This window comes from Diabrotica virgifera, chromosome 1, assembly GCF_917563875.1.
Source record: "Diabrotica virgifera virgifera chromosome 1, PGI_DIABVI_V3a".
Classification (NCBI taxonomy): Eukaryota; Metazoa; Arthropoda; class Insecta; order Coleoptera; family Chrysomelidae; genus Diabrotica; species Diabrotica virgifera.
In genome coordinates this window covers 194,731,490-194,757,093 of record NC_065443.1, presented here as the reverse complement: position 1 = coordinate 194,757,093, position 25,604 = coordinate 194,731,490, and the positions used below count along the sequence as shown (strand labels likewise).

General features: G+C 34.2%; 1 protein-coding gene across 1 annotated transcript in view; it reads left to right on the top strand.

Moving 5' to 3' along the window:
* Nucleotides 1–25,604, top strand: part of LOC114333421 (beta-1-syntrophin-like) — a 539,330-nt gene that overhangs the window by 454,173 nt on the left and 59,553 nt on the right. The window contains exon 3 of the mRNA XM_050661825.1: nt 16,395–16,597. Coding sequence (XP_050517782.1) covers nt 16,395–16,597 — 203 coding nt within the window. The remainder of the gene's footprint in view (nt 1–16,394; nt 16,598–25,604) is intronic.

Here is a 25,604-nt window from a genome sequence, read left to right as displayed (position 1 = left end):
ACATCGATTTTATGATATTTTTGAACGTATTAATTTATCTGTTTTCGTTAACCTTTCCGTGGCCGTGCGGGGCATCTTAGGTACCCCAGATGCGGTTTTGTCTTTATAACTTTTCAAAATATTTTTATTTTTTCTATCCCTCCAGGTAATCTTAGAAAGTATATTACCAAATCGTTTTTTATAAAAATTATCAAATATAATTTAAATTTTATACTAAAATTGAAATTAACTCCTCGGGGCACACAGTGCCAGAAACCCCTGCCAGAGACATTCAACAATATACAAGTCGAAGATGCAGCTTTTGTACCAGGGCACGTGATAGAAAGACTAAAATATCATGTAGTACATGCAGAAAATCCATTTGCACCATACATCGAGAAGAAAGTAAAACATTTTATGCCCTGACTGCAAAAATGATGAATTAGATCAAATTGTAATTACAGGTAAAAATAAAAAAACGTAAATCTTTTTAATAATAAAAACAAATTATTTCAGTTACGAGTGCTTTATTATATAACTTTCCAAACAATAATGTAAAATTTAAATGAATTATTAAAGTATTTTAGTGGGGTACCATAGTTGCCCCGCACGGTCTGCAGCGTAAGTTTTTATAGCACGGTCCCGGAAAGGTTAAAGCTATCAGATCTATCAGATTTTTAAACACTATGGTGTTTTTTTATTGTGTCTCAAGTTATGCCTCTCTTCTTAGTCTCTAGTATTATCCGTGATTGTACACATATTTTTAATATTTTTTTCTGTTAGTGTTTACTACTTCTGAGCTGACGTTTACTAGTTCTTTCGTTATGAGTATATTAGATAATATTATTATTCATGAAACATTTTTTAAAATTTAACGTTATAGCTGTTTTCAGTTTGCTTTTACATTTTTTATCATTTCTATTATCTACAGATTAATACATTATAAGCTTTCTTAAATGTAAGTACTCCTATTTTTGCTGTGCTTGATTCTAGTGAACCGCATATACGTGCAAAATTTTGCTTACCACATATACGGGAGTCGCATAATATATACACTTGCATCAAAATGTTATGCGTTCCCAGAGCGGGAAACGTTATATTCTATTTTATAAATATTTAATAAAACAATTTTATCTTGTGTGCTTGCATATTCAATTTTACACTAACGAACTTGTTTACCACAAAAGTCGGTAAGCGCATGGATGCGCGGAAGTGTTAAACGGGAAGCGCACAGCTCAAAAAGCCCCGTATATGGGGCCCTGCACGTTTAAAAATTGCCGTCACGAAAGGGTTAATCCTTTATTTGATCTAAGTATTTAGTGGTTACAACATCCGGAAATATATTTAATATTGTTATAGTACTCTATGACATACCTGTATGTTTTGCTACTCATTTACTATTATACAGGGTTGCGAAAAATTCTGACAACAAGGCTTTATCTTTGAAAGGAATAAACTTAAAATTATGAAGTTTTGGGATACTAACTGTCAATAAATTCTTCATGTTTTACAAGATAACTCAAGTTTGTAAGACGTCATCGTTTCCAGTATCGTCGCCATCTTGAATTTTTTTAAGTAGCAACGTAGGTTGACTGATATTTCAACGAAAAGCTTATTTCATCAACTTTTCAAAAATTATAGTAACCTAACGCAATAATTAGGAAATAACCAAATAATTGAAGACAATTTGTTAAAAATATTCAATTTATCCACTTTTCAAAAATGATATTGGCTAAATAATAAATAATTAACGAAATAATTGAAAAAACTTTGTTAAAAATATTCAATTGAACCGAATTACAGTGAAAGTATGGTGACAATGTGTTATCTCTAATTCACGTACATCTGCCATGAATTTGACGGTAGTTCTTTGACATATTAAGACAAAAATATTATTAGGCATTGAGATAGCAAAAAACACCATTAGTATTTGTCTATCTGCAAACTGTCACAACTGATTATTTAAAATTGATGCCTACAAACTTTAACAAGTAAAAGAATAATGGCAAATTTATCAGAAAAAGAAAGAATTCAAGTACTCATATTAGTTGGATTTATAGGCCTGGATCCAGCGTACCAAAAAAAAGTTGATTAATAGCAAGCTGAAAATTTATTAACAGCTTAACGGTGCCTAGTCGGACAACCTTTGATGTACGGGAACACTGGAACAGGGGAGGTTTTAATTGTGGAACAGTTTAAAAATTTGGAAAGTCAGGTTACGAAAACATCCCATGTATTTTGTCGGACGGAACATCCAATTGATTTGTTACCCTTTTATTAAAGACTCATGCAAAAATCAGACTGCTATTGCTAACCAATACGATTTTTCTAATTTGACATATGTTCTTCGTGTTCAACTCATTAAAATGCCAAATTGCTGATAAACACCAGTCTGATTTTTGCATGAGAGTTTAATGAAATGGTAACAAATCAATTGGAGGTTCTGTCCGACAATATACATGGAACGTTTTCGTAGTCTGACGTTCCAAATTTTTAACCTGTTCCATAAATAAAACTTCCCCAGTTCCAGTGTTCCCATACATCAAAGTTTGTCCGACTAGACACCGGTAAGCTATAAAAAAATTTTCAGCTTGCTATTAATCAACTTTTTTTTGGTAGGCGGGATCCAGGTCTATTAGTGTTCGGTGAGCATTGCAATGGCTTCGAAAACAAAATAACTTCAAATGGCCAAAAAGAAAGAGTTGGTATACTTCTGCCATTCGAATATGATACCAGAAGGTTATCATGGTTTTTATAAAAATATTTTGGCACAAGATGATGAAGGAGAAGAGGGCAACTAATAGTAAATGTGTAGTGATTAACGATTTTCTCCGTGCAAAAGTGTTGTAACTTTGAAATTCCTAATTTTTTATAATTAATATTATTTTATTTTAATTTATATTTTTGGTTAATGTAATATAGGCTGAAGTACATGCAAAAATATAATTAAATCTTAATTTTTCTTACAACCTAAGCTTTATTTCACCGATATTGGCACGAAAATAACAAAATCGGCTTTATCTCGAAACTTACTTAATTTGACTTACAACAGTTTTGCACTGATGGTGCGATGTGTCTATACCATTTATGTTGCTTTCTTGGAAATTCACATCTTTAATGTCTAACTCCATATCCGAATTCTTTTGTATAGTTTTTAATTTCTTCAAGTTGTCCATTTTTTTTTTCATTTAGCTTAACCATTGCTATTCTCCCAGAGTTTTCCACACATCCCTCTATTTTATGTACTTATTTCTTAGATATACATATTAGGAATCTCATATTTATGCTATACATATGGTTTTCTATGGTCAAAGTTGAATAAAAGAGAAATAAGATCAAGGATTTATTCGTTTCGTCCTTTGAATAAAAAGTGTTGCCGGATTATAGAGCCATACACATCTCATATTTGCTTTTTATTTTTAAAAGACTAATTTGTCCTATTTTTACCTCTTTATTTTTTTCTTCTCTTTTTATATTGTCTATTTATAATTTTAATCTTATTTCAGCCAAATGAAGTTAAATACAGCAATACTAAAATTGATCATTTTAAGCAATAACTCGCTTTGTCTAGATTCTATAAAGCTGGTTAATTTTTATAAAGAGTTTAATTCATCAGAGAAGATAAAGAAGTGGTTACTGTTAAAACACCAAGCTGATCAGACGAGTTGGTATGTGTTCATAACGAATCTACACTATAGAGCAGACTGCACTCTATAGAGTTGCATTATTTTCAAGGGAAAAGGAGTCAACTGTACAGTCAACTTTTACAGCAAGTACTCCAAAGTTCACTGACGATGGACTGATAAGGCCGAAAACGTTCGTTTTGAATAGTTATTGTAATCAATTTGGATTTTTAATTTTTAATTAAATTAGTTATATGTAGCAATTACAATAGAAGTCTTTTACTTTGATGGTAAAGTTTTTTTTATTTATTATTCAATAATATGTACCTCAGTAAGTTATAAGTTTTTTGTAATGTGTTTCCAATATTATCACTATTATTTTTCAAAAAAAACAAACAAAAGTTTAAAAGCTTTTACAAGTTTATTTTAGCTCTTTTCGTGATTACTTTGCATTACTGGTATATGAAAAACTTGTTAAACTGTATTAATATTTTAAACTTCCTTTCTCTTGCCATAAAACAAACTTCCAAGAATCCATTTGGTTAATGACAACGTCACATTAAAGCTCCGTTGTGTGTACGACGAAAGCGTTGATCTGTGTATGTCGACTCCCTCACAGTATATACTTCATTCAAAAATATAGTGCTTCAACAAGGAAAAGCTGGAAAAAACCGGCAGTTTTATAGCTGGACGATATCTATAATAGACAGTAACTAGTGGGGGAGTGGTATTCTGCAAAATATGCAAATATGCCTAAAGGGAGTGAAAAAGTTATTGTGTTTCAATAATCTAATTTATTCCGAAAATTATTGACTTTAGAGAAAAACATTGTCTATTATACAATAAATCAATTTGAGTTTAAACAATGTTTCTATAAAATGCCCCGATCGGCCCCTGGGCGAGGTGAGTGTAACCCTTGTGTTAAATTCTTGTACTATCTTTTACAAAATTTGTATTGTATCTGGCTGTGTGGGTTTTACCTTAAAGCCAAAAGAAAAAGAAGAAAAAAAGAATGTTTCAATTATGTATAACTATATCAAATAATAACCTCAAGATTGGTTACTACTCTTAATAATTTCTCTTTATGCTTTTGCTTGCCTGAACAAAGCGAAATCTATGTATGCTTTCATCTCTTTAACAATAACGATTATTTTAAAAAATCATTACCTGTTGCTTTGGAGACTCTAGATTTATCTATGTAGTTGTAGGACCCATACAAAGTCGAATTTTATTCGTAAAAGAGCACCTAGAGAGGGTCAAAATTAATTTACATTTGTTTTGAAACACCATCAATAAAAAAACTTCTTATTTATGTTCTGCTATGCTATGTTGGTTCTAAAAAGACTGCCCATTTTGCTTTTACTAATTACACAGGTTTACAAAAAAAAATAAATTGTGGACTATTTGACGAAACCATATGACAAGAGGGTTTTTGGTGTCGCTGATCACGAATCCGGGGTCCATTCATCTCTATCATGTCAGGTCAAGGTCATTTCGAGGTCAAATCAAGATATATCGACGATCGCTGTGAAAAAGTATACTAGGCGGTTCTTGGGTCGCTGATCACGAATCCGGGGTCCGCTGACCTCTCTCACGTCTAGCTAAAGGTTATTTCAAGGTCAAATCAAGATAAGTCAACACAATCGCTTTGAAAAAGTATATTAGGTGGTTTTTGGGGTCGCTGAACAAGAATCCGGGGTCCTTTGATCTCTATCACGTCAGGTAAAGGTCATTCCAAGGTCAAATCAAGATAAATCGGCAATCGCTCTGAAAAAGTATATTAGAGTTTTGAGGTCGCTGATCACGAATCCGCGGTCCGCTGACCTCTCTCACGTCTAGCTCAAGGTCACTTCAAGGTCAAATCATGATAAATGGACATAATCGCTCTGAAAATGTATAGTAGGGGTTTTTTGGGGTCGCTGATCACAAAACTGATTTGACCTTGAAATGACCTTTATCTGACGTGGTATAGCTTAACGGACCCCAGTTTTGTGATCAGCGACCCCTAAGAACCCCCCTAGTATACCTTTTCAGAGCGATTGTCGATATATCTTGATTGGACCTTAAAATGACCTTTACCTGACATGATAGAGATCAATGGACCCCTGATTTCGTCAAATAGTCCACCATTTATTTTTTTTTGTAAACCTGTGTTATCAATCCCTATCAGATATAATTTTTGATCTACCCGAAGTTTTTCCAATTTCACGTATGTCCTAGACGTAATCAAATTGGATTAGAACTTTCTGAATTTTGACCGTGGAATTGAAGTCTTCTTCTTTAAGTTCCAGCTTCTATCGAAGTTTGCAAATCATCATGGGTATGCGGACCCTGTTAACTGCCGCTATAAATAGCTCTGCACTACTGCATTCGAACCATTCCCGTAAGTTCTTAAGCCAGAATGTTCTTCGTCTTCCCACATTTCGCTTTCCTCGGATTTTGAGTTGCATAATAAGTTGTAATAATGAGTATTTTTACCCTCTCATCACATGTCCGAAGTACTCAAGTTTTCGTCTTTTTATATTATTTCCGCTTCCGCTTCATTTCCTAACCCCCTATTTACTTCCATGTTTGACATTATTTGAATCCATAATATTCATAGGATTCTTCCGTAACATTGAAATTCAAAGGCGGTCAACTTATTCAGATGTACTTGTTTCAATGTCCACGCTTCCAAGCCATAAAGAAGAGTAGAGAACAAGTAACACCAAATCATCCTTAGGCGTAGTTCTAACCTTATATCCCGACAACAAAGAAACTTTTTAAATTTAATGAATGAGGCACGTGTTATTTCAATACGTTTCTTAATTTCTTTGGTTTGGACTAGTTGACGTTATCCATGTTCCTAAGTATTTGTATTTATCCACACTCTCAATTACAGTATCTTCAATTAATCTAAGAGCTAGAGCCGAAAAATCATCGTCATAAGTAATATTATGGAGTTTGGCATATGAAATGTGTCTATTGTATATTGATAATTATGACCCCTTTCAGGCTGACACCTCAGTGGATACAGGAAGTAGCAATAAGGGATGAAAGGGGAAAGTTAGTGTAGTCTTTAAAGGTTTTCACCTCCTATTTTGTTAAACCCATCAATTTGCATGAAAATTAGTTAGACTAGTTAAAGCATACCCCAAGAAATAACAATGATTTGGTGGCAACTTGCACTTTTACCCTGGGGGAGTATACAACGCCTTCTTGGGGGTGAAAACTATTTTATTAAAAATAACCACACAAATCGATAGAGGGACAAATTATAAGTAAAATTTGTTATTCCATGTTATTAAAATAAATCAATACTCTTTGAGTTATTAAAGATCAAAGATTTGTCTGTTTAAGAGCACACGCGTGATGTTACGGATTATAAAAAGAACATAATATTAATTAATTGTATGTTACTAAAATATAATTTTTATATTATTTCGATATTATAAATTTAGCAAAAGTGTATTCGAATATGTCAAATGTACTCATTATTGGACACCCCCAGTTTTTGGGCATATTCAGTTTATGTATATTGATAGAAAAAATTCAATTAGATATCGAAATAATATAAAAATAATATTTTACTAACATACGATTAATTAATATGTTATTTTTATCATCCGTAACTTCAGGCATATGCTCTTAAGGCTATGGGTACATAATTCGCAAATATTTTACGTGTATCCCTACTTTTTCTGTCTTTACACGGCAAATTACGTGTAGTAAAATTCACACTGGTACGGATATGTAAACATTACTAGAATGTCGTTCTATTTGAAAATGTCATCATTAATTTAAAGAGATGGCTTTTGAATGTTCTTGGATAACTGTTATTTTTATAATTGCAAATTATTAATTCAGTTAATAAATATGATAATTTTTTTACTAACTATGTATTCAGTGATTGTAATAATTTATTTGTACAACAAAAACTAATACTCAATCGAGAAAAGAGGAAAAGTGTTAAAGTAATTTTTTAATAGTATATTGTTATGGAACGCTTACAATTTTGAACATCTTTAACAACAAAATACTTGGATCACAGAATATATTATCCTGATGTATTCTCTGCTTGGATCTTCCACAAATAATACACAATAAATAACTTTTTATTAAGTTGTCACTGATTGTCAGTGTCTGACTGACAATATATGCTGACAATATTATATTCGGCTGAGTGCGTTGTAAGACAAAGATAGATTTGGAAAATATTACCACGGCATTATGTTTATTTTTTTCAAATCCTGAAAAAACCAATAAATATTTTTGAAAAATTTAAACGCAGAATGAAAGACTAAATTATTACCGAGGGCCGAAAGTCCCTTAGAATAAGTAAAAAGTTTATTTTGAATGAGATATTTGAAATTAAAAATCACACTAAATTTTCTCTTAGCTTTTCACCCCTGTAACTTATTAAAATAAACATTATAGAAGTTCTCAGCGACTTTCGGCCCTCGCTAATAACGTAATCTTTCATTCTGCGTTTAAATTTTTCAAAAATACTTATTAGTTTTCTCAGGATTCGAAAAACATGAATCCCCATTTGAATAGCATTGCAGCCGAAAATACGTACCGATCCTCTTAAATAGACAAATCTTTGATCTTTAATAACTAAAAAAGTATTCATTTATTTTAATAACATAATATAACAAATTTTACTTAAAATTTGTCCCTCTATTTGCGGGGTTATTTTTAATAAAAATTGTTTTCACCCACTGGAAGGGGTGAAATTCACCACCAGGGTAAAAGTGCAAGTTGGCACCAAATCAGTTTTATTTCTTGAGGTATGCTCTAACTAGTCACCAATATTCATGCAAATCGATGAAGGTTTAACAAAATAGGAGGTGAAAACCTTTAATAACTGCACTAACTTCCCCTTTCATCCCTTATTGCTACTTCCTGTATCCACTGAGGTGTCAGTCTGGAAGGGGTCATAATTGTCAATATACAATGGACACATTTCACAGGAAAAACTCCATATGACGATGATTTTTCGGTTCTAGCTCTCCGTCTAAATAGTCAATTGGATGTTTGCATATGCTGATTTAGTCATCATCATGCATTTAGTTTTCTAAATTGAATTGACGTGGAATTCTTTTATCGGCAATTTCTAACCGAATTCATAACTTTGACAAAACGAATGTTTTACACGTAACTGTCAGATAATAGCAACTTGATAAAGCTAAAAATAAAGATAAATTTGATAAAGATGATTATTCTTTTCATTGTTGATAAAGATGAGCATAGGTTAATATAATTAGGGCATGTTCAGAGTTGAGCTGCAAATCAGGCAATACGAATAATCGTTGAGTTATACAGTTCCTGGAAGAAGTAGGAAAGATACTGTAGAGGTAAAAGACTTCCTTTTGTAACTGGTATATATACAGGGTGTTTGGTAGGTCGATGGAAATTTTTTAGGTGATAATAGGGGACGTCATTTGCAACATTTTTTGCTAATAATTTATCGCTCAAACTGGTAAGGTTTCCGAAATAATGTTAAATTTGTCAATATTCGACAACCGTCTATTTCACGTCTAAAAATCATCTAGGCGTACTACCGCCCTGTTTTACGAATGGAATAAAATGTAAACCTACAACACTGACTCTTCGCATACAATTTCCATCAGCTATCGTCATTCTCCGAACGCATAACAAACAAAAAACAATATGCCTGCTATGAAGTGGTTTATTTTGGTTTATGAACATGGTGATTGTATGCGTATTAAAGGTGCGTTTTACTGTTTTGACATCTGAATTGTGTTTGGAATTGCATTAACAACGAAGGGTTTTTGCAATCTGAGCAAGTAATACGTAAGGCATTTTGTATGTCAGGCATTTTGTATGTCAAAATAAAATAGACGAGCAGCCTTATTTTCGAATATTGACAAATTTAACTTTATTTCGGAATCCTAAACAGTTTGAGCGATACATTATTAGCAAAAAATGTTGCAAATGGCGTCCCCTATTATCCCTTAAAAAATTTCCATCGACCTACCAAACACCCTGTATATATATAAATTTTATTAAAAAATTTTCTTAAAAAGATCCAAGTTGGACAAAAACTTAAGAGCACGGATTAACGTACGTTTTCGGTCTTAGCAGACAATAATCAGGTTAAAGTCTTGATCGTTGTAGTTGAAACTTGCCACAGAAATTGGTCACATGACCTTTGAATAACAAATTTTAAGCCATATTTACTTAATCTCATGTGACAAGTCGATGTTAGAAGATTTAAAATTAATCAAATGCGTCTTCGTCTTTGCTTCATGTTTGCGCCGTACACGTGCTTGTTTTATATGAGGAAGTCGGACCAACTGATTTAAATTTGTAATTTCAAATTTAAGTCGTTCATTTTACCTTTCCTGGGATCATTTTTGAATGGCTTTAAAAAGTTTACTATATTAGAAAGAAAAGAAAACTAAAGCATTATATGTTTGAATGAACTATACACTTACACCTACATACAGTATACACGCTGTTATTCCGTAGTTCCTCTTTATGCATAAGAGCTTTGCACGATATCTGAGAGCTTCAGCAATTTTTCAACACGTCTTGGCAATGAATATTTATCGAACATGCATCGAAGAGTTTGCACACTTTACAAAAAAATAACCTCGGATTTTATCGATCTACAAGTATAAATGCTTTCCAGACATGATAGGTAGATATTCTTTGAACTATCGTAATGTTGCTGGATTATTAATGACCGTGATCACTTACTTTCGAGGAAGAAATTATTTTCGGTTTTGAGATTCAATATCCGCCGAATAGAGTTACTACAATGAAAATTTTCGAAATTTATTACTATTATTCAGAAATATTGTACAGTAATATATGATATTAACGACTAAAACGGTTACACTTCAAAATACAGGCGGAATATTAATATATTTATTGAATCTCGAGGAAGTTCTTATTAGTTAATAGATTCTAATAATAATCGTATACTTGGTGACATAGAAATACAATTACCCCTTATATTATTATTAATTATTTTATTTTAATCAAATGTGATATACAGATGTCACCTTCACGTGTTTAAGGTCTTCCTCCACTTTATTAATCCAACTTGTTCTGAATTTATCTCTTCTTTTGGGACCGATTAATCAGGAGGATGCAATAGCACTAATCCAAGAACCTTGGATCCTCCTCCTCTATCTGTTCTCCTTCGTAAGGATGTAGTGGCGTCATGTAAGTCGTTTGACTATTTCTATCCAATCCTCTCTCTCCTGTGCGTGTTGTTTTGCTTTGGAGACCGAGTAACCAGTCATGTCCCTTATTTGGTCAGACCATCGTAATGGAGATCTTCCTCTGGATCTTCTGCCCTCTACGTTGTCTACAACTATCATTCGTTCCACGCCTTCCCTTCTTCTAGTTATATGTCCAAAATATCTCAGTATATTTTGGTTGATAGTTTTGCTGAGTCTAGTTTTTATATTAAGTTCGGTTTATATTGAATTATTTGTGCGATGTGCGGACCATGGTATGCGCAACATTCTCCGGTAGACCCACATTTCAAATACCATTATACGTTTTAAATCTGCTTTTTTGATGGTCCAAGTCTCTGAAGCGTAGGTGGCGATAGGAAATATTAACGCTCGAACAAGGCGTAATTTTGTGTTTTTTGTAATGTCAGTATTCCTCCATATTTTTGTGAGTTTGGCTGTTGCCGATCTGGCCATTATCATGCGCCTACGGATCTCCTCTTCGCATCCTCCACTGTTAGTAATAACGGAGCCTAAGTAATTAAATTGTCTGACCACTTCATAACCTGCCAGGTCTCTTATCTCCGGTTGGTTGTTTCTAATTCTATCGATGATCATTAAAAATAAAATAAAAATTCCATTTTTATTCAGTTGCAATGCGAAGGCAAAACAATCTTATTTTTCACTTAGAATACGGAGCGCAATCCAGCACTCTGAATCGACTTTTTTCGACTCTTGTTGGAGTCTCATCGGAGAGAACGTAGGCCTGCTGCTCCATACTCTAAGTGACCAACACCGAGAGGTTATCCCCCACACCGCAACTGACGTGAATGGACTAGGTGACTAGTGTCATCTGGCAATTGAAAGATGAAGTAGTTTTCAATCATAATAGCAATATTAATATATATATATATATATATATATATATATATATATATATATATATATATATATATATATATATATATATATATATAATCGGTTCATAACGTTCTACGACGTCTTCCGATTCCCAATCGCCATTGCTCTCGATCGTAGCACATGTCTTCGTTCAAGCCTCTTTCTCCGATTTCCCTATGGATTCCTTCTATCCAGCTTTTCCTAGGTCTTCCTCTCTTCCGCCGTCCTTTTGGTGCCCATCGTAGCACTTGCTTGGGTAATCTGTCTTCTTCCATACGTTGTACGTGGCCAAACCATCTTAGTTGCTTTGTTTTTATATCGTCCATTATTGTATGCTTTACATCCATTATCTCCAATATTCTTGTATTTCTGATTTTTTGTATTCTTGATATACCAGCAGATCTTCTCCAGAAGTCCATTTCAGTTGTTCTGAGCATATTTTCGGATTTTTCTTTAAGTGGCCAAACTTCGCTGCTGTATGTTATAATGCTCTTAACAATGCTTAGCAATATTAATAATATTTAAAAATATTAAAATATTACTAAAAGATTTTTAAATTGAAAACTTATTGGTCTATTTTCTTGGTAACACCTTAAAGACTTCTAAAATCCTCCATCTGGCTTGCAAATTTTAGAAGCCTTGGAGGTGTTACCAAGAAAATGGACCAATAAATTTTAATTTAAAAATCTTTTAGTAATATTTTAATATTTTTAAATATTATTAATATTGCTATTAGGATTGAAAACTACTTCATCTTTCAATTGCCAGATGACGCTAGTCACCTAGTCCATTCACGTCAGTTGCGGTGTGGAGGATAATGTCTCGGTGTTGTAAGTAAGTAAGTAAGGTAAGCTTTATTGCCAAAAAATTTTACCAATTTGTGGACAAAGCTTATACAAAATAAAAAAATACAATAAAAAACAAAAAATAATAAAAAACTACAAACAAAACAAAAACAGAAACAGACACCAAGTAAATGGCGTGAGTTATACTACTTAATATAATTTTATAGTTATTAAGTACACATTAAAAAATTTAAAGTTTTGCAAACAATATGTATAAAACGTCAGAGCAAAAAGAAGGCGAACGAGGAAAAGGGAAAGGAAAAGTAAATGAAAAGTTCTATGCCGCTGCAAATATGTATAAAAGTACTCGAAAGTAATAATCCTGCAAGTCAATTTGCTGAATTCAAATCGTTTATAAAAAAAGTCATTCACTGTATAAAAAGCTCTCTCCAGCAAATAAGCTTTCAAGGCCTTGCGAAAAGCGGGAAATGCTGCAATAGATTTGATGTTAGATGGCAGGTGATTCTACATTTTTCTCGAATTGTATAGTATAGAGCACTTAACCAGCTCAGACCGTGGGGTTGGCAGATAAAGATTATGCTCCACGTTTCTAAGGTGATAGTTGTGAGTGGGTCTCTCTGGACCTTCTGATGCATGTTTGCGGATTAAACAAACGGATTCAAAAACAAACAAAGCTCAAAGCGAAGAGCTCTCTTTTGTAGTTTAAAAATACGCTCAAATTGAGTCGCACAACACGTACCCCAGAATGGAAGGGCGTACCGAAGATGAGACTCAAAAAGGGCATAATAAACGGTCCTAGATGTTGACAAATTCATTTCCGTAGCAACTGATCTTAGCGCAAAACAAGCAGAACTTAATTTTTTGTGTAAGGCATCAATGTGCAAGTTCCATTTTTAGAGACTTATCCACAATAAGCCCTAAGAACTTCACCGATTCAACTTCCTTTAGACTGTTGTTATTAAGTACTAAAGGTTGCATCATACTGTTGTAAGGTAGGACTTTGGTTTTAGAAACGTTAAATAACAGGAGATTCGAATCGCACCACGATTTAATGGTGACTAGGTCTGTAGCTATGGTATTGCGAAGATCCGTGATATCCGTGTTACTCCAAGTAATACTAGTATCATCTGCAAAGAGACATATGTTACCTTTAATGTTCAGACTAGAGATGTCATTTATGTATATCAGAAACAATATAGGGCCTAGAACTGAACCCTGAGGTACCCCACATTCTAATAGCATGCAAGAAGACGTCTTCGTGTCAACCCTTACAAACTGACTTCTTTTATTAAGATATGATTTAAGCCATTTAAGAGCCTTTCCCCTAAATCCATAGTGCTGTAATTTGTCAGTCAAGATGTTATGGTTTACACAGTCGAATGCTTTAGAGAAATCACAGAAAATTGTTGCTGTAGAGTGATGGTTGTTTAGACTGGAGTAAACATGATCGAAAAGGAAGAACATAGCATCATTCGTGCATTTGTCACTCAGGAATCCAAATTGATGTGGAGTAAGCAATTTGTATTTCAACAGAAAAGATAAGATTCTTTTTTTTTACCAGACTTTCAATTATCTTCGACAACGTGGGCAAAAGTGCAATAGGGCGATAATTCGAAGCAAGATCTTTATCGCCTCCTTTGTGTATAGGAATAATTATCGCTGTCTTAAGGCAGTTTGGAAAAACCCCAGTTTCGAATGACCTGTTTATTAAGGTAGTAAGATGGTTTAAAGTGCAATCAGGTAGAGCAGAAAACATTTTAAGAGTGGGGCCATCAGTCCCAGATGACGATTTATTTTTAATGTCATTTATTGTAGAGCGTAGTTCACCTAATACTATGGGTGTAAAAAAGAAACTATTTACATTCCTATGAGAAAGATATGAAATCGGATCCTGAGAAGGAGGTATAGTATTTGTTACATTTTTTGCCACACTTACAAAGTAATTGTTCAGGGTCTCAGGAGAAGTCGGGATTATGGTGGGAGAAGAAGTCTTATCTCTCAGTTCATTTACGATAGACCACGTTTCCTTAGCAACATTACCTGATTTAGCCAGCCTCGCATTGTAATAATGCTTCGCATGTTGGTCACTTAGAGTATGGAGCAGCAGGCTACGTTCTCTCCGATGAGACTCCAACAAGAGTCGAAAATCGTCGATTCAGAGTGCTGGATTGCGCTCCGTATTCTAAGTGAAAAATAAGATTGTTTTGCCTTCGCATTGCAACTGAATAAAAATGGAATTTTTATTTTATTTTTATATTGATCGTTATTTATTTGAGTAACTAGGTATATTTTCTGTTGGAATTTACCAGCTGAACAGACGGGGTCGTGAACTGTAAGTTTTTTGAATTCCCTCTTGTCTTCTTCGCTTCAGCATCCACCTGGCTTGCAAATTTTAGAAGCCTTGGAGGTGTTACTAAGAAAATGGACCAATAAGTTTTCAATTTAAAAATCTTTTAGTAATATTTTAATATTTTTAAATAATATTAATATTGCTATTAGGATTGAAAACTACTTCATCCATGATCATTACTTTGGTTTTCTGTATATTTTGAACCTTGGATAATTAAGACCAAAATAACTGAAGACTAAGTTTTCAACCTAATGGCATATATAAACAACATAATGTTACTCTACATCCTACCAGACTAAAAACAATGGGAACCTTCTCTGGTTACACCTCCGAGGCTTCTACAATTTGCAAACCATAACGGCGAAGAGAAGGTTCCCATTTTTTTCAGTCCGGTGGGATGTAGAGTAACATTATGTTGTTTTGTATGCCATTAGATTGAAAATTTAGTATTTTGCTAGCAGTTGCCGCTAGGGCATCTATGCCATTTCGTTCGTTGCAATCCGTGACTGCATGCCGGGGTTTGTTTTGCTTTGATCAGAGAAAGCAGCATATGTGCCTCCTGATGAGAGACTAACAAGTTTCGGTAGCGGTGCTTGCTGCACTCTCTGATTGGACTAGAATATGATTCGGCTGTATTTTGGTTTTGCAACGAAATTGAAAGTGGTTATTCATTTTTCAAAATAACTGGCTTTTGCAGTCTAAATGATCAAATCTTAAGCTTACCAAGAAACCAACAACCGAGAACAGCAATATATTATGTTCCCAGGAAAATCAAAACCTCCCCCCTCGTGCAGTTTTGCACCTGAGACGTAACTGCTGTTAAAGTAAAATGCCCATGGGGAAAAGGCAAAAACAGAGAGTTGATACTAGCATCGGTTTACCTACCCTTAGATGCAGCCACCCTACCACCAAAAAAGTAGATGAACGATCTGGTAGACGATTGTCTCAGCCAGATGGTAGAACTTATTATCGGCTGCCGTAGAACTGCTTATAGCAGTTTGAAATACCATTGGTGATATGGTTTCAGCTTTCAATTCTTGAATTAAGACTTGGAGGTTGTGAGGTCTGTTCAAGGGTGTTAACAGTCGTGTGAGATAAATAAATGTGCGTATTATCGATATAAATGTTTGGATTTTCAATATTTTTGGGCGGTCCCTAAGGTATAACATTGATACTTTCATTTAATATCATAAAATTTGGTAACTCAATCAATCATTTTAACAAAGGAGCGTTTAAAGTACTTTGAAGTTCAGCTTAAAAATTACTTTATCATACTAGTTTAGCGTATCTAAAACCATTTTTCTATGGTTTAGTATAAATAATATATGACACAAAGAGTCACCTGTTAGGTGACATATTAAAAGTTAGCTATTAAATTTATTCGAATTAACCATTACTAATGAAAACAGATAATAACGAATGAAGATAACTACTGGTGAAAGTTCTCTTGTTGAATAAAATTTAATTCTAAAAGCAATAATAATAATAATAATAATAACATATAAATATGTTATATACACACTATATCAATTCATTTATATTTCAGAGGGTCGAACGTTAGAACTTCATTCCCCAGATGCCATCCACAGTTGTGTGTTACGTGCAGCTGATCCAGCCGAAGCTGTAGCGTGGTTCAACACTCTTCATTCGGCACTATCGCTCCTTACCACTTCGGCACTTCACGACGCTTCCAGGGCAATCCCAGATCTTAGGCATATAGGATGGCTATTACGGAGACCTAGGTCGGAGGTAAGTGGTCATTCTTTTTAAAAGTATCGCATTTTTGATCACACACATTTTGTAATATAAATAGTTAGAAACCCCAGAATTAGTGTCTAGTAATAAAATGGCAATACCGAGTGATCAACTTATCGACTTCAATTAACAAAGAACTAGGTAATTTAGTAATTAATTCACTAAAATTTGCCGTACCGGAGACCTGATGATGCTTGGTAAATTATAGTAGGCGAAACCGGTCGTCTTTGGTATATAAATTAATTGTGAGTAAATCTTTTTATTTATTTCTCTGTAATCCAGTCAATTTGTACTCTACAAGCTCTCTTGTGGGAAAGTTTTGGGGTAGTTCTGGTTTCGTTCATTATATGTGTATTTTGGGCTGCTGAATCCGAATATGAGGTTTGCGGACAAAAAATCGCGAAAAATTTCTGCATTTTTCCGCTTATTTGCTAAAATCTGGAAAACTATTAACTTTTAGTAAATGGTCTGTTAACAGAAATTAAAGTACTTAAAATTATCTACAAATATCACTATTTACTTTTTTTTTCAGACAAACCGTTAGGTCTAAAGTGGAAGTTGAAAATTGCCAATTTTTAACGGTCTCGGCAAAACCCACTTTTTACATTCCAAAACTTTATTTTTTATTAGAATGCTGTTATTTGATAAATTTCTCCTAGTTTTTTGTACAAATAATAAATGTTAGTTAATAATATGAATATGGTATGTCTCTCGTTACAGCTTGAATGAATCCATTCCATCCTAAGAGGCCGGGAATGTCTCTGCTTTTCCCTTAGAGCCACAGAAGATCAGGCACAGACGCAGTTACAGTTTCAGTTGGTGTGAACATTCCCTTCGGATATGTTATCTTGATTTCTAATAAACCTTAAGGTTTTGTCCTTTCAAAATGTATTAGTTGAACAGCTCCCTGACTTCCATAAACCTCAGGCGTTGGTTTAGTTTTTAACCGCGGATTGGACTGGTTAGAAGCTACTGCATGTTTTGGTGCAATACAAGAAATGCCACCCATGACGTGAAAAGTGTGGTATCCGTCGATTTTATGTACGTTAAAATCAGCGTTATCTTACACCTGTTGTGTAAAGCACGGCTGGTCAATTTTCTGCGGATCGCCTGCGATTGCTGACACTTCCAGTCGAACAGATTCTGTATTAGTCCAAGCTGTGGGTGAAAAATAGGTCGATTTCAGGATATAATTCAGGAATTTTTGAAACCTACCAGGTGTTTTAAAGGACGATGGCAGGAATAACTTCTACTAAAATGTAACCAAAAATTTTGTGCGGTTTTTTATTTATGACGTTTTTCATATGTTTAATTTGCAATTTTTAAAGATTTTTAATTTTTCAGCTTAGGATATTCATTTTAGAGAAAAACTTTTAAATAAAAAATTGTAGTAAATTAAAAAATCTACAATTTGAGCTATGGCAAGTTACCTTCGTTAAAACGTTATTGCAAAACAGCCGGCGAATAGCACATACAATTGACGGATACCACACTTATTACGTCATAGGTGGCATTTCTTGTATTGCACCAAAACATCCAGTAGCTCCTAACTAGTCCATTCCTCGGTTAAAACCGAAACCCGCGCCTGAGGTTTATGTAAGTCAGGGAGCTGTTCAACTAATTCGTTTTAAAAGGACAAAACCTCAAGGTTTATCAGAAATTAAGATAACAGATCCGAAGGAAATGTTCACACTAACTGAAACTGTGACTCCATCTGTGCCTCATCTTCTGTGGCTCTAAGGAAAAAGCAGAGACATTCCCGGCCTCTTAGGATGGAATGGATTCATGGAAGCTGTCACAAGAGACATACCAAATGAACTAACTTTTATTATTTGTGCAGAAAACTAGGAGAAATTTATCAAATGACATAATTTATCAAATGATTTAAAAAGTGGGTTTTGCCGAGACCGTTAAAAATTGACAATTTTCAACTTGCATTTTAGACCAAACAGTTCATCTGAAAGAAAAAAGTAAATAGTGATGTTTGGAGATATTTTTAAGTACTTTAATTTCTGTTAACAGACCATTTACTGAGAGTTAACAGTTTTCGAGATTTAAGCAAAAAAGTGAGAAAAGGCAGAAATTGTACGCTTTTTTCGCTATTTTTTCAATGTTCCGTCACGAAATTTTGTCCGCAAACGTCATATTCCGATTCAGCAGCCCAATATGCATAATATGTATATATTATATAATGGAAGAAATCAGAACTACCCCAAAACTTTCCTAGTCAAAACACAATTTTATTGAATTACTGTGCCTAAGTTGAAATGGAGTCACATAGGCAACATATTCAACATTTTTCGAATTATTATTGTTTTTGTTATTTCTGTGCTCTTTTTCATTCGGTGTAAAACTATATTTCTAACTAGATCAACCCAACTTATTCACAATATTCGTCGGTAAATCCAAATCGTAAAGGTCTCCATTTTTTTTTATTAGTCACTGTAATTACTGCAATCACTGTTTTTTTATTAGTCACATAGTACTAATAGTACTCATTTGACTTTCGTCAAGTGAAGATCGTTTCGACAGCAAATGAGTGTAAAAATTAAGATTAACATACGATAGAAAAAGATAATTACAGTATTAAGGTTTTTACCTTCATTAACTAGTTAAATTCAATAAATAGTCCGGGCGCTTTAGTGAAAATATGTGCCATGGGAGTGCAGAAATACCAAGAGAGGTGAGCAAATAAATTAAATAAAATGGAAAATTCCTACTATTTTCAACCAGGACAACAAATACAATCACAACTTAATTATGTTGATCCTAATAACCAATATAATCAACCCAATTATCCACAAATACAGGGTCCCATACTACAGAAAATGCAACCTACGGTTTCCCAATATACTCCTTCAATACCCATCATGCCCAGTCACAGTCAATGTCTTTCACAAATCTCACAACCACCACAAATATATTATAATCCTAACATGGTAACCCCAACAGAAAAAGAACCACATGACACAAACGAATGGCAAACAGTACAAGGTAAACAAAGTTAAAAATGATTAAATTCTCCAGATGAAGACAAAATATACAGACAAACTAAAATAACTAAGTACTGGCTTCAACAACCTATTGAAACTAAAAATCGTTTTGAAAATCTGAGCAAAGAAGATGAGGAAACAATGGAACAGGGAAAAGAAACCAACGAAACTAAAAAACCTCCACCAATAACCATATATAACGTAGGTACTGTAAATCCTATACACGAACTACTTAAAAAAATTACAAATAACGAGTATACAATAAAGAGCCTAGGCACAGACACAGTGAAGGTCCAACTTAATCAAGCTGACCATTATGAGCCTGTAATAAAAGAATTAGAAGCGAAAGAAACCCAGTTCCATACATATAGATTAAAACAAAATAAAACATTTCGAGTAGTCATAAAAGGTCTTCACCATTCAACTGATGCTAATGACATTAAAACTAGCTTAAAAGAATTGGACCATGAAGTGACTAACATATACATATAATACCAAACACAAAATAAATAAATCACCACTACCTATGTTTTTTATAGATCTCGAGCCTAAAGACAATAATAAAAAAATATACGAAATTACAGTTTTAACAAACAACAGAGTACAAATTGAAGCTCCTTACACAAAAAGAGAAATCCCGCAATTCGCAAGATGCCAGGGATATGGCCATACAAAAAATTACTGCAGAAAAATTGCACATTGCGTTAAATGCTCTGGACCACACCTAACGAAGGAATGCTCAAGAAAAGTAAGAGATGAAAACGTATGATGTACGTAGATGTACCCCACACTTAGGCAAAAAAACATAGAACACCAGACAAGAGCCGACTCCAGAGTAAGACAAGGAGTGAACTTCGCGCAAGCTACCGACCAAAGTAATATAAGCAACAACCCCATCACAATGCCTTCAAATCCAAACCCGCTCCCACAAAGTACACAAGTAGTGTCCCCGCACACAGCTAATCAAAACTATCTCAGCAAATTAGAAAATATGATAGGAAAACTTACCGAACAAATAGGAACCATACTTAATCTACTAACCACAGTCATTAATAAAATTGCATAATGGCAGCGCAATATAAGTTTAAAATAGGAGTCTGGAATGCTAATGGCCTTCAACAACATATTGATGAAGTAAAGTCATATATAAATAATGAAAATCTTGACATGCTGCTTATATCTGAAGCTCACTGTACAGAAAAACACCACTTCCGTATACCAAAATACAAAGTGTACACTACGAAACATCCGAGCGAGAAGGCACATGGAGGAACCGCAGTAATTATACGGGATAATATTCAACATTTTGAGAGAGAAAAATTTTCTAAAGAACACATACAAGCCACGAGCGTAACTATAACAAATGACTCCAGTCCACTAACCATATCTGCAATTTACTGCCCGCCCAAACACAACAATAAACAAGAACAATACGAAGAATACTTCAAGACATTGGGCAATAAATTTCTAGCCGGCGGAGACTACAATGCCAAAAATACCGTTTGGGGATCACGTATAACAACCACTAAAGGCCGAGAACTATTAAAGGCAATGAATGCAAATAACCTCAAATACCTATCTACTAATGAACCTACTTACTGGCCATCAGACATCAACAAACTTCCAGACTTGTTAGACTTCGCAACCATCAAAGGCCTAGATATTAAAAAATGCAAGGTGACCACATCTGATGATCTGTCCTCCGATCACTCCCCGATAATAATCACAATACATTCAAAGATCTTAAAAAAAGGAATGCCCCCTACATTATATAATAAAAAAACCAATTGGGATGAATACAGAAACAATTTAGATAACCTAATATCACTAAATATACCACTTAAAACAGAAAATGATATAGACGTCGCGACAGAAGACCTAACGACAAAAATTCAACAAGCTGCATGGAACGCAACTCCAATAATATACCGAGAAGGAGAAGCAAACGAACTACCCCAATCAATTAAAGAGAAAATAAATATTAAGAGAAAACTGAGAAAACAATGGATGAAAAACAGAACACTAGAAAATAGAAAAAATATAACAGAGCTACCACAGAATTAAAACAGACATTATCGAACGGTAAAAATGAAAACATTAAGAATTATTTAGAATCTCTAACCCCAACGGAAGCCTCAGACTACGCACTGTGGAGGGCTACAAAAAAGCTTAAACAACCTCAACAGTTTAATCCTCCAATTAAAAACGGAAATAAATGGGCAAGAAATGACAAAGAAAAATCAGAAGTCTTTACTGAACATTTAAAAAAAGTATTCCATCCATACGATCCAGAGCAGCATTCAGAAGATAAAGAAATAGACGAAACACTTAATGCACCCTTCCAAATGGACCTGCCTGTAAAAAAAATTCTAGTAAGTGAAACCAGAAATATAATAATGAATGAACTTGCCATTAAAAAAGCACCAGGATATGATCTTATCACAGGAAAAGTGCTTCAGGAATCAACACCCAAATGCTTTAAATTACTAACATATATCTTCAATGCCGTCCTCAAACTAGGGTACTACCCAAAGATTTGGAAAGTAGCACAAATAATAATGATCCCTAAACCAGGCAAAAAAATAAAAGATGAAGTTACCTCTTATCGACCTATTAGCTTGCTACCAACTATCTCCAAAATTTTCGAGAAAATATACTCAAAAAGCTGAAGTCGATAACAGAAATGATGCACTTAATTCCAGACTACCAATTTGGATTCCGAAACAAACATGGCACTATCGAACAAGTACATAGAATAGTTAACAAGATTAACAATGACTTCCAACAAAAACGTTATTGCTCTGCTGCATTTATTGATATGTCACAAGCATTCGATAAAGTTTGGCATATTGGACTCTTCTACAAAATTAAGAAGCTACTTCCATATCCCCACTTCCTGTTACTAAAATCATACCTAACCAATAGACACTTCCTTGTCAGACAAAACCAAGAATACTCTTCTCTGAACGCCATAAAATTAGGGGTACCACAGGGCAGTGTACTCGGACCTATCCTGTATTTGTTGTACACAAGTGATCTTCCTACTACACCGATGGTTACAATAGCCACATTTGCGGACGATACAGCAGCTCTTTCTTCACACGAAGACCCAAAGATGGCATCAAGACAACTTCAAATCTGCCTTAACAAGATACAAAAATGGCTGTCTAAATGGCGCATGAAAGCTAACGAACTAAAATCTACACATGTAACATTTACACTCCGTAAAGAAACTTGCCCTCCAGTACAACTTAACAACAACAATTTACCTCAAGCCGAAGGTAAAATACTTGGGAATCCACCTAGACAGAAGACTAACATGGCGAAAACATATTTTCACTAAACGCTAACAGTTAGGACTAAAACTAACCGTCTATATTGGATTATCGGCAGAAACTCGAAGTTGTCTCTAGAAAACAAACTACTGGTCTACAAAGCCATTATAAAGCCCATTTGGACCTACGGTATCCAGCTCTGGGGAGCAGCTTCTAATAGCAACCTAAATATAATACAGAGGTTCCAAAACAAGACGATAAGGATGATTCTTGATTCTCCATACTACGTACCCAACTACGTGATCCAACGAGACTTAGCAGTTCCAACAGTGCAAGAGGTGATAAGTGAATATAGTGCAACATATCGCGAAAGAGTGTCTGAACATCCTAACGAGTTAGCCAAGCGGTTGTTTGAAGACTTACATGAACATGAAGAAAGAAGATTAAAAAAATTCAAACCAAGAGACTTAATTAATAGGTTTAAGTAATTAGTAATGTACATACATATCTGTGTAAATAATAACATATTGTAAATATTAGAGGTAATGCCACAAAGTTAGCAATAGCTACATTATAAAAAAGGGTGCTTAATGGAGCATCCTGTACATGTCATAATCATTTATCAACAAAGACGCTTATTGTCATTACTGATAGATTGCAGAATAAAGGAGTTAAAAAAAATTAGTCACATGCTTTAATATAATATATCTCTATTAATGAGAATTTTCTTTATTTTGTAGAAGGCGGTTTTTTTATGCGTATTTTGCTTTCTTTGTTTCATCGTCATCATCATCATTCAACACTGATCTATCCACTGCTGGATATAGGTCTCCCTAAGGCTTTTCCATGTATTTCTGTTTTGTGCTGTTTGCATCAAATTTTTGTCGATCCGTTTTATATCATCAGACCATCTTGTTGGAATATGCTTCTTTTCTAGTTCTCCAGTGTATTATTCATTGTGTTCATCTGTTATCCGACATTCTAGCTATGTGCCCCAACCAGTTCCACTTAAGGGTCATAATTCTCTCTATGGCATCTGTCACTCCTGTCCTTCGTCTTATTTCCTTGTTCGTAATGCGATCCCTACTAGAAATGCCCAACATCGAGCGTTCCATGGCTCTTTGGGTAACACAAATTTTATTTCTTATTTTCTTGGTTACTGTTAAGTTTCTGCACCATATGTACGTACTGGCAACACGCCCTGATCAAAAACTTTTCTTTTGAGACAGATAGGCAGTTCTGACTTAAGGACATAGCTCAGCTTGCTGAATGCCACCCAAGTGAGCCCTATGCGGCGGCTTAGTTCGCACGTTTGATTATCTCTTCCTATGCGTATCTCATGCCCTAAATACTTATAAGAGGTGGTTTCTTCAATATGCATGCCATTTACTGAAATATGATTTTTGTTTTTTTGTGTGGTTGATTCTAAATCCAACTTGTAGGAACGTTAGGTACAGTTTCTCCAATTGCGATACTGCATTATTGATGCTGTCAGCAAAAAGAACAATATCGTCAGAGAACCTCAAATGACTAAATATTTCTTCGTTGATTACTCAGATTTGCGTTATTAAACATATGCTCTAATATTGCTCTAAACAATTTTGGTGAAATTGTGTCTCCCTGTCGCACTCCCCGTTTTATTTTAAATGCGCTGCTCTTTTTATCTTCCAGTTTCACGTTTGCCGTCGTATTTTAATAGATGTATTTGATCATGCTTATATAGCGATTATCGATACGGCACTCTGTTAAGGCTTTTATCATTTTTTGATGACTTGTGCTGAAAGCTATTTCGTAGTCAACAAATCTCAGAACTAACGGCTTGTTATATTCAACACTCTTTTCTAGTAAGTCCCCAATTAATGCGTTTCTTTATTTCCCAGTTATCGTTAACTTTGTCATCCAACTAAGTGATATTGTGGACCCTTTTTAACTTAATTAGATACGCTCTGGTATTCATTGGTTGTGACGGTCATAAGTTTTATCTTAGAAGTAAGTATTCAGTTTTAGCCCAAATTCAACAGATGTCTCGATCACCCTGTTTTTGCAACTCTTTTTCATTGGAAGTCTAATCAGTACCGTGTCGTCTGCGTCTCTGAGATTGTTGCCATTAATTCCGTTGATTTAAACGCCTGCATATTTATTTAATTCATCTAAGGTTTCGTTGAAAATAATTTCAGAGTACATATTAAAAAGTAGAGGCGATAAAATACACCTTTGCCTCACTCTGCGTCGTATTTCCACTGCTTTCGTCGTATTCTGACCAATTCTTCTGTTGCACATTGAGACCAATACAAATTCTTGAAAATATGGAGGACTTTGTTATCTATTCCCACCTGTTGCAAGACACCTATCCTGTTTTTACTAAGTGTTTTTTGCCTGAAAGTTAGTGAACAGATGACCATATTGTTTATTTATGTTCAATGTTTTCTTTAATGATTTGTAACTCTTGTAACTAAGAGAAGCCATTGTTGTATAAAATTCTCTTTATTCAAAGGTATAAATATTGTATTTGTTTGCTACAATGGGCGGGTGTATGGGGAAGGGATATAATAATAAATATGTCAAAAAAGTATAATTTTGGGAAAACGGGTTTTTGTGATTTACATGAAGTAAATGCAATATTATTTTATTTTTCAATAAAATGTGTATTAGCTTCTGTATATGACTTAATTCTGAATTCTGACGCAAGAACACATTTTATGTAGTAAATATGGAGTATATCGAATATTTTTT